Source organism: Pongo abelii, chromosome 5, assembly GCF_028885655.2.
Source record: "Pongo abelii isolate AG06213 chromosome 5, NHGRI_mPonAbe1-v2.0_pri, whole genome shotgun sequence".
Lineage (NCBI taxonomy): Eukaryota > Metazoa > Chordata > Mammalia > Primates > Hominidae > Pongo > Pongo abelii.
This window is the reverse complement of record NC_071990.2, coordinates 39,000,457-39,014,327: the sequence shown is the minus strand read 5'-3', so window position 1 is coordinate 39,014,327 and position 13,871 is coordinate 39,000,457. Positions and strand designations below refer to the sequence as shown.

The window sequence follows — 13,871 nt, the reverse complement described above, 5'->3', positions numbered from 1 at the left end:
GCTTTTTTTTTCTGTATTTAAATAAGAAAATTCTGTCCAAGCATAAAAACTATACCAGAAGGAATAAAATGATGAATTCATAACACCAGGTTTAGAAACTTTTTTTGGACCATCTGGAATTATTTTTGAATAGTGGGAAAAATACTTCAAAGAAACTGTCCCTTGCTTCAATTTTAGAAGGAACTGAGTTTCCAAATGTATGATCTACACTGTTAAATGCTCCTCTTTTCACTGGGTCATACATTTTATAATTTTAGTGATGCAAGTGAAGTAGTCATTATCTCTTTCTTTTATTGGTTCACCGGCTGCTTTCCATGATGTTTTAAAACCACTACTTTATGAGCTGCTTTGATCTGTCTCTGTGTAGCTTTGTATTTTACATGGCTAAGTCCAAGAACTGCATAATGATCCTGATTCTTCCAGTCCTTGGGATCAACTGTTTTCAGCATGAGAAACACTAACAGCAATTCTTCCTCTTCTTATCCTCCAGTTCAGAGGTCAGAGCAAGGGTGATAGCAGTGCCCTGGCCAGGATGGCAGTCAGCACCAGGCTTTGGGAATAATAGTTCCCATCCTGGGTGGAGGGCACTGGGCCACTTTTCAAACTTGACCTCCCTGTTCAAGCCATACACCTTGGCACTACGAAGACCAGGGAACCTGCACACAGAGATGACCAATAACCACTTCCAGATGGAGCCTTCCTGCTGTGGCCATTTCTTTCAAACTTTTAATAAACAGGTCACTTTAATTTTATACAAACTTTTTCAGAAAACAGAAAATACTTCCCCCCACCCTCCATTTATTCTGAGACAAAACACAGACAAGGTCAGCATGAGAAAGGAAAATTCCAGGTTCTCTTTCTCACCAATACAGCTTCCAAAAATCCTAAACAAAACTGTAGCAAACTGAATTTGAGTGTTTTTTAAAAAGATAATTATACCACGACCAAGTTGAGTTTATCCCAGAAACGTTAGGACAGTTTAATTTTAGAAAGCCTAAAAATGTCATCTATCACATTAACAGACTGAGGAGCAACATTCTATAAGCATCTCAATAAATATATGCAGAAGAAAATTTTTCAAATCCCATTCATAACTTTAAAAAATATCTCTTGGTACTAGACTAATCTGATCAAAGATATATTTAAATCTTACAAAAGCATCCAACTAAATGGGGGAAACGTTAGAAACATTGTCTTCTAAACCAGGATCAAAATTAGGATGGCAACTACTACCATGTCTATTTAAGGATACATCGTAATCCTAACCAATGGAAAAAAAGGCAAAAATTTTAATTGTAACGGGCTGGAATGAGATGTAGGGGCCAGAGCATATGAAATGGCACACAGGAGTCTAACACAGGCAGCCATGGAGAAGATGAGAATTAAATTATAACCTAAGAGAAGCACTAAATATAAAGGGAAATAGATAATAAGAACTGTATTCTTTTTATATTCTCAACACTACTCTGTAGGAAGTTTTTTCAGTTAACATATTTTGTGAATAAACAAAGTAAAATTGGGCAGGATGGGAAAAGATTTAGTTTATGAAAATAAAAGTACTTCTACAAACCTGAATTTTCTTTAGTACAACTGGCGTTTCCTGATCCCATACATGGTTTAATCCTCCATCAGTAATATATGCTTTACATGCTGTTACCATTTGATTTGTTACCTGAAATAAATATAGGTACGAAATAATTATATGTAAAAAGAGAAATAACATTTATATATAAATTTCAAACCACAAGCATAAAAATATGATAAAGAATAAACCTACGGGCCAAGTGCAGTGGCTCATGCCTGTAATCCCAGTACTTTGGGAGGCCAAGGTGGGAGGGTAACTTGAGCCCAGGATTTCAAGGCCAGCCTGGGAAACAGAATAAGACCCTGTCTCTAAAAATAAAAAAAAATAATAATAACATTAAAAAAAAACTAGAGAACCTGAAATTGGAATTTTCATTGTCAGAATTTTAAAAGAAATTCTATTGATGAACTGACCATCAATTGGTACAAAAATGAAGAGCAACACTCATAGGTGGGAATTGAACAATGAGAACACATGGACACAGGAAGGGGAACATCACACTCTGGGGACTGTTGTGGGGTGGGGGGAGGGGGGAGGGATAGCATTAGGAGATATCCCTAATGCTAAATGACGAGTTAATGGGTGCAGCACACCAACATGGCACATGTATACATATGTAACAAACCTGCACATTGTGCACATGTACCCTAAAACTTGAAGTATAATAATAATAAAATTAAAAATAATAATAATAAATAAACAAAATACAATCCAAAAAAAGAAAAATGAAGAGCAAATGAGTGAGCCAGAAAAGGGCAAAGACAGAAGAAAAAAATTAAGAGAAATGTAAGTTAGATGCAAGGGGGGAGAATAAATTGAATGGGTAGGTGTGTTAGTCCATTTACATTGCCATCAAGGAATACCTGAGAATGGGTAATTTATAGAGAAAAGAGGTTTATTTGGCTCACAGCTCTGTAGGCTGTACACGAAGCATAGCACCGGCATCTGCTTCTGATGACGGCCCCAGGAAGCTTACAGTCATGGTCGAAAGCAAAGTGGGAACTGGCCTCGTATGAGAGCAAGCAAGAGAGAGATGCCAGGATCTTTTAAACAATCAGCTGTTGCATGAACTCATTACCACAAGGAGGGCACCAAACCATCCATGAGGGATCCACCCCCATGGCCCAGACACTTCCTGCCAGGACCCATCTCCAACACTGAGGATCACATTTCAACATGAGATTTGGAGGGGACAAATATCCAAACCATATCAGGGAGCTAGGAATAATCCCAGGCAAAAGAGGACTGTTTCCCAGGAATAAAGAGAAAGGAAAGTCTTTGGATTGAGACAACTCAGCAAGTGTAGAACAAGATAAATGTAAAAAAAAAGTTTGAGATATTAGAAATTCAAAGATAAAGAAAAAAAATCCTAAAAGCTTCCTGGGAGAATAAAACTAGTTACCTACAAAGGAAACAAGAATCAGATTAGCACCAAGCTTCTCCTCAACAATACTGAATACTAGACAATGATTGAGCAATATCTTCAACTTCCCAGGAGACAATGATGTCAAATTTAAAATCCAAGTCACACTAGCATTTGAGTGATCAGACAAAATGAAAGTGATTTTCAGACATGTAGAAATCCAGGAAGTTCACCACCCTGAAACCCTCTCTGAAATAATTTTTTCAGCAAAAGAAATGATGAATCCAAGAATGAAAAAGATGTGGGAATCACAAAACAGTGGTGATAAATAAATTAGCAATACTTGGATTTTAGTCTGAATACTTGTTGATTCACAATGTTGAAAAAAATGTTAAGAATAATATGGAACTGTTAAAAAATTATTCAGTGATACTTGCAAAGCAAGAGACTTTATTCAGGACCATTGTGATAGATATAGGGACCACTGCAAAGGGATCTTGTAGCGGGAAAGAGAGATTGGGCTCAACTCTGAACACAGCGTGGACAAGCAGGAATGTACAGCCAAGGGGCAAGATGGGAGTCAGTGGGTGGAAAATTATTAAGAGGAAACATCAGAGGTAAGGAGGATTTTGGTTAAACTGACATAACAGGATTCTTGCTGAAGACAGGCCAAAGTGATCAGACAACACCTGGGTGGTTGGGAGGAATGAAAACCTGATAAGATATCTAGAGTTATCAGATATTGAGAATGGGGGGTTCTTGCCAAACTGACTTAGCAGGGTTCTTTGCTCAAACTAGATTTCACTAGAAAGTGCAAAGGTGGGCCTACCAGAAGATTCAGAAGCCAAGCAAAGAATCTTTGTCAGAACTAAAAATGATCTCAATGTGGGATATATATGGCAAGAATGAGAGAGACAGGTAAAGAGGAAGGATTCTGAGAGTCTTGTCGTATTTAGGACATAGTGATTAAGCCTATACTTTGCTTTTTAAAAAAACTTAAAATGTGACTATGACTTTATATATTTCTTTATGCTTGAATAATTTACAAATAAATTTTACTCATGTGGGTTTTTTTGTTGGTGGTGGTTTTTTTGTTGGTTTGTTTGTTTGTTTTTTCAGACAAGGTCTTTCTCTCTTGCACAGGCTGGAGTGCCATGGTGTTATCACAGCTTACTGCATTCTTGAACTTCCAGGCTCAAGGGATTCTCCTGCCTCAGCCTCTGGAATAGCTAGGACTACAGGCACACACCACCATGCCCAGCTAACTTAAAAATTTTTTTTTTGTAGAGCCAAGGTCTCCCTATGTTGCCCAGGTTGGTCTCAAACTCATGAGCTCCAGCGATCCTCCCACCTCAGCCTCCCAAAGCGCTGGGATTACTGCCTGAACCACCATGCCTGGTCTCATGTGTTGCTTGAGTAATTTTTCAAATTATTTTAACTAAGACAAATATCCCTGATGAACATCCATGCAAAAATCCTCAATAAAATACTGGCAAACCAAATCCAGCAGCATATCAAAAAGCTTATCCACCATGATCAAGTGGGTTTCATCCCTGGGATGCAAGGCTGGTTCAACATATGCAAATCAATAAACATAATCCAGCATATAAACAGAACCAAAGACAAAAACCACATGATTATCTCAACAGACGCAGAAAAGGCCTTTGACAAAATTCAACAACCTTCATGCTAAAAACTCTCAATAAATTAGGTATTGATGGGACGTATCTCAAAATAATAAGAGCTATCTATGACAAACCCACAGCCAATATCATACTGAATGGGCAAAAACTGGAAGCATTCCCTTTGAAAACTGGCACAAGACAGGGATGCCCTCTCTCACCACTCCTATTCAACATAGTGTTGGAAGTTCTGGCCAGGGCAATCAGGCAGGAGAAGGAAATAAAGGGTATTCAGTTAGGAAAAGAGGAAGTCAAATTGTCCCTGTTTGCAGATGACATGATTGTATATCTAGATAACCCCATCGTCTCAGCCCAAAATCTCCTTAAGCTGATAAGCAACTTCAGCAAAGTCTCAGGATACAAAATCAATGTGCAAAAATCACAAGCATTCTTATACACCAATAACAGACAAACAGAGAGCCAAATCATGAGTGAACTCCCATTCACAATTGCTTCAAAGAGAATAAAATACCTAGGAATCCAACTTACAAGGGATGTGAAGGACCTCTTCAAGGAGAACTACAAACCACTGCTCAATGAAATAAAAGAAGATATAAACAAATGGAAGAACATTCCATGCTCATGGGTAGGAAGAATCAATATTGTGAAAATGGCCATACTGCCCAAGGTAATTTATAGATTCAGTGCCATCCCCATCAAGCTACCAATGACTTTCTTCACAGAATTGGAAAAAACTACTTTAAAGTTCATATGGAACCAAAAAAGAGCCCGCATTGCCAAGTCAATCCTAAGCTAAAAGAACAAAGCTGGAGGCATCACGCTATCACCTGAAGTCAGGCATCACCTGACTTCAAACTATACTACAAGGCTACAGTAACCAAAACAGCATGTACTGGTACCAAAACAGAGATATAGACCAATGGAACAGAACAGAGCCCTCAGAAATAATGCCGCATATCTACAATCATCTGATCTTTGACAAACCTGAGAAAAACAAGCAATGGGGAAAGGATTCCCTATTTAATAAATGGTGCTGGGAAAACTGGCTAGCCATATGTAGAAAGCTGAAACTGGATCCCTTCCTTACACCTTATACAAAAATTAATTCAAGATGGATTAAAGACTTAAATGTTAGACCTAAAACCATAAAAACCCTAGAAGAAAACCTAGAAAATACCATTCAGGACATAGGCATGGGCAAGGACTTCATGTCTAAAACACCAAAAGCAATGGCAACAAAAGCCAAAATTGACAAATGGGATCTAATTGAACTAAAGAGCTTCTGCACAGCAAAAGAAACTACCATCAGAGTGAACAGGCAACCTGCAGAATGGGAGAAAATTTTTGTAATCTACTCATCTGACAAAGGGCTAATATCCAGAATCTACAATGAACTCAAACAAATTTACAGGAAAAAAACAATCTCATCAAAAAGTGGGCAAAGGATATGAACAGACACTTCTCAAAAGAAGACATTTATGCATCCAAAAGACACATGAAAAAATGCTCATCATCACTGGCCATCAGAGAAATGCAAATCAAAACCACAGTGAGATACCATCTCACACCAGTTAGAATGGCGATCATTAAAAAGTCAGGAAACAACACGTGCTGGAGAGGATGTGGAGAAATAGGAACACTTTTACACTGCTGGTGGGACTGTAAACTAGTTCAACCATTGTGGAAGTCAGTGTGGCGATTCCTCAGGGAGCTAGAACTAGAAATACCATTTGACCCAGCCATCCCATTACTGGGTATGTACCCAAAGGATTATAAATCATGCTGCTATAAAGACACTTGCACATGTATGTTTACTGGGGCACTATTCACAATAGCAAAGACTTGGAACCAAGCCAAATGTCCAACAATGATAGACGGGATTAAGAAAATGTAGCACATACACACCATGGAATACTATGCAGCCATAGAAAAGAATGAGTTCATGTCCTTTGTAGGGACATGGATGAAGCTGGAAACCATCATTCTCAGCAAACTATCGCAAGGACAAAAAACCAAATACCGCATGTTCTCACTCATAGGTGGGAATTGAACAATGAGAACACATGGACACAGGAAGGGGAACATCACACACTAGGGCCTGTCATGGGGTTGGGGGAGGGAGGAGGGATAGCATTAGGAGATATCCCTAATGTTAAATGACGAGTTAATGGGTGCAGCACACCAACATGGCACATGTATACATATGTAACTAACCTGCCCGTTGTGCACATGTACCCTAAAACTTAATGTATAATTTTAAAAAAATGACATTGGCTAGCAAATTTAAATATATATTGTTTAATCATTTTTAAAAAATTATTTTAAATAATTAACCATGTGGTGCCACACAGGAAAATTTTACACAAACTATAGTGCTGATGGGAGTAGCTAAAGAACCACTGTTAATAGTAGACACACTCCTATCTCTTGGGTAGAATCAAAACTATTTGAAATGAATAAATTAAAAACCACCAGGCACATTTTCTTTAAGTATTGGGGCTTACATCTGATAAACAGAAAAGTACCAATTACTCCCTTCAATTAAGTACAACTGAGTCCAGTCAACGCCTTTCTCTTCTTGCCCACTGGAAGTATTAAAACTCTGAGAGGCACTTAGGCTTCCCAATTCCCTTCCTAGGGCTCAGAAGGAAAGATTTGCTAACTTTTTCGCAGGATGACATGTAATTTCCTCCCATAGAAACTTACCTTGATAAACAATGAGGTCATTCTCTCTGAGGTATTATAATACCTTGACACACCGTGAATCATTCTGATGGCATTAATCAAATTTTGTATTCCATGTGCCATGGAAACCTAACATTGAAACAAATTAAGTGAATTCCATCATATGCGTATAGTTTTAATAACCAATATTCTATAATACTCAAAACTCTAAATGTACACAAAATAGTATAGCATTTTTATCTTAAAGTCAAATTTTACTAAATGCAATGTAGTATTCTAGACTAGACCCTGGAACAGATAATAGAACATTAGTTTTGACAAACAAACTAAGGTAATACAAGATGTTAACAGGAGAAACTGGGTAAAGAGAATTCTGTGCTATCATTGCAACTTTTCTGTAAATCTGAACTTAAAAGTTAATCTAAAATTAAATTTTAGAGGTGAGAGCCATTTTAAGGTTAATAGTTCATTCTGCTCTTTTTAAAGGTGAAGAAACTGATACCTTGAGGGGTAAAGTGACTTTCTTATGGTCATAAGCCCAGCTAAAACAGAAATCAGACTAGCATTCGTTTTCTTTTATGCAACTCAGTTCGCCTTTTAGCAATCCTACCAAGTGCCATTAGGCTCTGAATATATTGGGAGAAATCCAAACCTATTCATGAGTAGCTCACAGCAGAGCGGAAGAGATAAACACAAACAAGTAAAACAAGTAGAACAAGGTAGAGCAAAGCAGAACAAGTACAACAAAGATATAAAACAATCCCAAACATAAACTGAGTGCTTACTATATTCCAGGCACTAGGCTAAGAGCGTTAGCATATTATTCTAAGATATGCTGAGAACAACCCTTGAAGGTAGGTTTGATTACATCATATATAAAACATCACGGATTGTAAGATTGCACCATTGTTTTCTGTGCTATTGAGAAAGAAAAAAGACACCCAAGATGAGGAATCTAACTCCTACATAATACTAGGCCACCAGTGGGTCCTCCCTGTTAAGGTAAACATGAAATAAACCAACCATGGAGAAAAAGAGAGAAACAAAATGTACATGCTACCAGGAGGAGGAAAGAAACCAAACTTCTTTGAGAATGTATGCACAGGTACTCAACTGCAGTCTGAATTCATACAAATGGCACCAAAATCAAAAACAAAACAAAACAAAAAAAACACCCTCAAGGAGAGAACTAATAATTTAAGGTTGTATCAAGTCACATCCACAATGATTCACAAAACCTAACTGACTAAAGTATGTCCTGAGTTCAGGGATATTAAAATGTGAAAAAAAGTCTTAGAATCTATAAAATAAAGCATTATCATTATTCCCATTTTGCAAATGAGAAAACAGAGAGGTAGAGAAGTTAAGTCACTTGCCTAAGATCCAACAGCTGTAAGTTACGTAGCGGAGATTTTGAGACCCTGCTTCTAACCATGATGCAAATCACTACAGGAGAACAGACAAAGCCAATGGCATCCCTCCCTTCAAGGAACTTTCCTTTTAATTGATAAGACAAGATAAAATATATAAAATGTTTTTCTAATGGTGATGGAAGAAATACAGCCAAGAAAAACAACTACCGATTACTGTATGGTATGTCCGAGGTGTGGGGTGTAACTATGGAATAATTAAATCAGTTTTATGTGGCTTATGGAAATTAACATCATTAGTTTATAGTTAACCTTCTATGTCAGAATTCATATTATATATGGTATCTGTAGATCAAAAAGATCCTAATAAAAATATGCCTAGAAGGAGTCCCTTCCACCCTTGCTAAGTCATGTCTACAAAGTACCACTAAACTCCAATAAAGAGGGCTCAGGGATGGCATCAAATGGGTCCTTCAGGAAAACATCCTTCATCTGAACTTTAAACATCATTATTTACAATAGTAGCTCCTTGAGTGCACTGTTCTTGTCCATCTATATACAGTGTTCAGGTATCTTATATGTCAAACATATAATAGTAAGATATGCCTAAAGCACAATACCAGGGTGATTAAAAAATGAAACATACATAAATCTTATGAACCAGAAATGGAAACATGAATCCCCTGCACTTTTCCTACCCAAATGACAGTTATAAACTAAACAGCAATTGCTGGTTACTTTTAATCAGAATAAAGAAAATGAGGGGGAAAAAGGAATTGTTGAAAGTACAGATATAGTGGGTGTATGAGTGGGAAGCAATTATATGACTCAATGCTATTAGTACTTCTGTCATTTCAAAAGGTAATGCTTGAAACCTTCCTACATCAGAGAATATAAAAAGCTCAACAACAACAAAATAACAATAATAAGGCACATCCGTGGTTAGAGTAATTGAACAAAGCTTTTTAAAATTACTAGGATGAAAAAAACATCAGAACTAAATGATTTTTAAATTATATGAATTAAAACAAGTCTTTTGAATCAAGAAGTTGAAATCAGTATACCTTAAAATTTGGAGTCTTGATAGCAATGAAGAGTATTCTTTCTTTCAAGTTTACTTTTTATAATAAAAAGCTTTAAATATATAGAAAAGTACAGAGAAAAATATAATGACCACCTACTCCCATCACTAGATTTGACAAACGTGAACATTGTGCCATATTCACTTCATCTATTATTTTTTCACATCAAGAGCTACTTGCGGTAGCCCTGGAGTAGTCTTTAGGTATTATGTGTATTTCATATTTGCATCTTCAAATCTTGTGAGCAATCCGAAATGCTTGTGACACGTAATAATTTTAATTTTTCTTGAACAGAAATTTTAATTGCTCACATTGTAAAGTTGGGGAATTAAGTCATTGAGCTGCCAAGTAAGCCAAGCAACGGCCCTATTTCTCCAACACCATATACAATTTGATTTTCTTTACTTGGGGTCACGTGCACAGAAATACCTAAGAAATAGTATAAATGTTCTTATATTAAACAAATTTTACAAAGGTTCACAACACAAGTCCAGCTACTAGTAGCAGGGGTAAAAATGAGAAGAATGAAGTTTAAGAAAGTCATAATTCTTGGTGGGGAGGAAGGGAGAGAGGTGTGAGCTGAAAAACTTCCTATTGTGTACTGTACTCACTGCCTGGGTGACAGCATCCATACCCCAAACCTCAGCATCATGTCATATACCCATGTAACAAACCTGCACATGTACCCCCAAATCTAAAATAAAGCTGTAATTTTTTTAAAAAGTCATCGCTTTGCAAATAACACTAATAAGTTTTAAATAAAATCTACAATCTCTTTATGGACTCAATTAAAAGACTCTGCTTCTAAAGTCTTCCTGTCCCCTCTCATGGTGCTCCCTGATGGATAATGGATTCCTCATGGCAGTAAGAAATGCACTTGTCCAAGACTCTCAACTGACATTTTTCCCTCCCCTTTCATATTAAACTTCTTGACTACTAACATTCTCTTGGAAAGATTATGAACTGCCTTTATATCTCCTTCTTCTCCAAATCTAAGTGATATAGACCATAACCTCTTTCCTTCTCCCTGCCTCTGGGATGAAACCTGCATTGATCCAAGAAGGTTGGTCAACAAAACCATGTGGCCTATGCTGCCACCTATATGGAAGATTTGACTACTTCTTAAAAAATTAGAGTGAAGAATACTGAACACAGATATCAGACGCAAATTAAATTAATTTGAAAGCATTGGGCCGCGCACAATGGCTCACGCCTGTAATCCCAGCACTTTGGGAGGTGGAGGCGGGTGGATCACTTGAGGTCGGGAGTTTGAGAGCAGCCTGGCCAACATGGCGAAACCTTGTCTCTACTAAAAATACAAAAATTAGCCGGGCATGGTGGCACGCACCTGTAATCCCAGCTACTCAGGAGGCTGAATCAGGAGAATTGCTTGAACCCGGGAGGCGGAGGTTGCAGTGAGCAGAGCTAGCACCACTGCACTCCAGCCTGGGTGACAGAGAGAGAGACTCCATCCCGGGGTGGTGGGGTGGGGGGAGGAAGAGGAAGCATTTCAACTTAGAGAATACCTTGAAGAAGCAACATAGTAAAGTGGAAAAATAATACAACCCATAATGCTAGAAATAGCTAGATTCTAATTTGGTCCCATCATGGATCATCATAGAAATGTTCAAACTCGGTTTTCTAATCTTTGAAATGAGGGTCATTGTGCATAGAGAATGAAAACATATTTAAAGCATGTAGCACAATGCCTATAATAAAAGGTCAAGGATTCTCAAGCCTGGGAACATCTTTAAAAACGCAGCTGTCTGGGCAGCCCTCCTGCCTACAAATGATTGACAAAAGAAGTAACATCCAGGAAAAATGGGGAAATCCTGCTCTAAGTTCTCAACAACTACTAGCTTCCTTGACTTCTCCTTCTATTAAATAAAGGATAGAGATTTTTTTAATTTTCATATTTTATATGAAATATTATGAAATACCAGATTACAAATTTGAAGTTAATATAAACTTTTAAAAAATAAAAGCAAATGGTAGTGCTAACATGTTCTTTAAAGGATCTCTATGGAAATATTATGAGAAGAGTAGGCTAGAAATTAGAAGATGGGTTCTGTCCTGCATCCCTGATTAGCTGAGTGATGCTGGCAAAGTCACTACACCATGATGAGTTTTGGTTTCCTAATCTGTACCCTGGGAAATATCTACCTTGATAGGCAGCCCCAAAGATGGCCCCAGTGATGCTCACCCACATAGTACTCACACCCTTGTATACTCCCCTACCCACCCAGAGTGAACCAGATTCACTTGCTTCTAGCCAATAGAACACAACAGAAATGATGGGCTGTCACTTCAGAGATTAGGTTATAAAAAGAAGGTGGATTCCAACTTGGGTGTTCTCTCATTCTCTTGCTTGTTCTTGGATCACTCCAAGGGAAGCAAGTTGCCAAGTGGAGAGGCCCACATGGCTAGGGACTGGGGCCTGCCAATAACCACATGAGTGAGGTGAGAAGAAGACTCTCCCCAGTCAACCTCCCCTACTTAGCCTGTGGGCAACCTCATGAGAGACCTTGAAGCAGAAGCTCTTAGCTATGCCTTGCTTGGATTCCTGAGCCACAGAAACTCTGACATGATGAATGCTCATTGTTTTTAAGCCACTCAGTTCTGAGGTAATTTGTTATGCAGCAAAGGGTAAGTAATATATTAATATTTGTCTTGCTTATTTCATACTATACTAATGATTCACTATATATTTAAATATGGGTTAAAATATTAAATATAGTTTATCATTCTTCATAAATACATAAGAGGAAAATATATATTTTAAATAACTTTTGGCAGGATGTTTTTCCCCAATATACACATATTAAAGATTTTTAATGCATTAATTATACAAGTCAGTTTCTTAAATTGTACTTTTTTTTTTTTTATAGATGGGGTCTTCTTGCTCTGTCACTCAAGCTGGAATGCAGTGGCACAACCATAGCTCACTGCAGCCTTGCACTCCTGGGCTCAAGTGATCCTTCCACCTCAGCCTTCTGAGTAGCTAGAATCACAGGTGCGAGCCACTGCACTCAGTTTAAAATTGTACTTTAAAAGCATACTTACTAGGTCATGGTTATAGAGAGGTTGACACACTTTTTCCAAAGTATACAAATATCTGACATTATCTTTGGATTCATTTGCTGTATCAGTGATTCTTGCATCCAAATCACGCCAATTCTAAGAAAAAAAGGTATAAGAATTCTATGAAACATCCAAATATATCAGTGTGCTAAAGTTTACTCAGGAAATTCAGTCTTCCCTAATCATACATATACTAAAATGGTAGATATTTAAGTGTAATTAATATATGTTTTTCTTATAATACTTAAGATAAAGTTACAACAAGCACCTTAAATGATTTACTAAAACTGAAGATTCATTTTGTTTATAATTAAAATTCTGTCTGTAGGCTTGAACTGGACCTGCTTCTAACAGGAATGACTTTTCCGGTTATTTGTGACATTATATTACTCTGGGTCTTCAAGAATGGGTCAAGTTATTAAAACAGAACATTATGGCAGGGCGTGGTGGCTCATGCCTGTAATCCCAGCACTTTGGGAGGCCAAGGTGGGCAGATCACGAGGTCAGGAGATCGAGACCATCCTGGCTAACACGGTGAAACCCCGTCTCTACTAAAAATACAAAAAATTAGCTGGTCGCGGCGGCGGGCGCCTGTAGGCTCAGCTACTCAGGAGGCTGAGGCAGGAGAATGGCATGAACCCAGGAGGCGGAGCTTGCAGTGAGCCAGAGATCGCACCACTGCACTCCAGCCTGGGCGACAGAGTGAGACTTTGTCTCAAAAAAAAAAAGAAGATTACTCAAAACAAAACCTTACTAGCAAAGTGAAGTCAGTCTGAAATCAACAGTTTCTTGTAAGTGGTCATCAAATAGTACCTGCTTAAATAACTGATTATGAGAAAGTTCTTCCTGTAATCTCTGCTCATCTGTATAGTTTTGCATAATGGAGCCTAGTGAACACACAGCATCCCTTCAAATGTTTGAAGACATTTACCATATCATCACTAAGTCTTTTATTCAAAGATGAGCACTCTGTGTGCCTTTAGTCATTTAATAAGACTTTTTTTTTTTTTTTTTTTACTTTAAGTTCCAGGATATAAGTGCAGAATGTGTAGGTTTGTTACG

General features: G+C 37.7%; 1 protein-coding gene across 1 annotated transcript in view; it reads right to left on the bottom strand.

The window, feature by feature from the left end:
* DNAH8 (dynein axonemal heavy chain 8) overlaps nt 1–13,871 on the bottom strand; it is a 393,081-nt gene that overhangs the window by 273,007 nt on the left and 106,203 nt on the right. The window contains exons 9-11 of the mRNA XM_063724765.1: nt 12,792–12,905; nt 7,298–7,405; nt 1,571–1,672 (exon numbers count right to left, since the gene is read on the bottom strand). Coding sequence (XP_063580835.1) covers nt 1,571–1,672; nt 7,298–7,405; nt 12,792–12,905 — 324 coding nt within the window. The remainder of the gene's footprint in view (nt 1–1,570; nt 1,673–7,297; nt 7,406–12,791; nt 12,906–13,871) is intronic.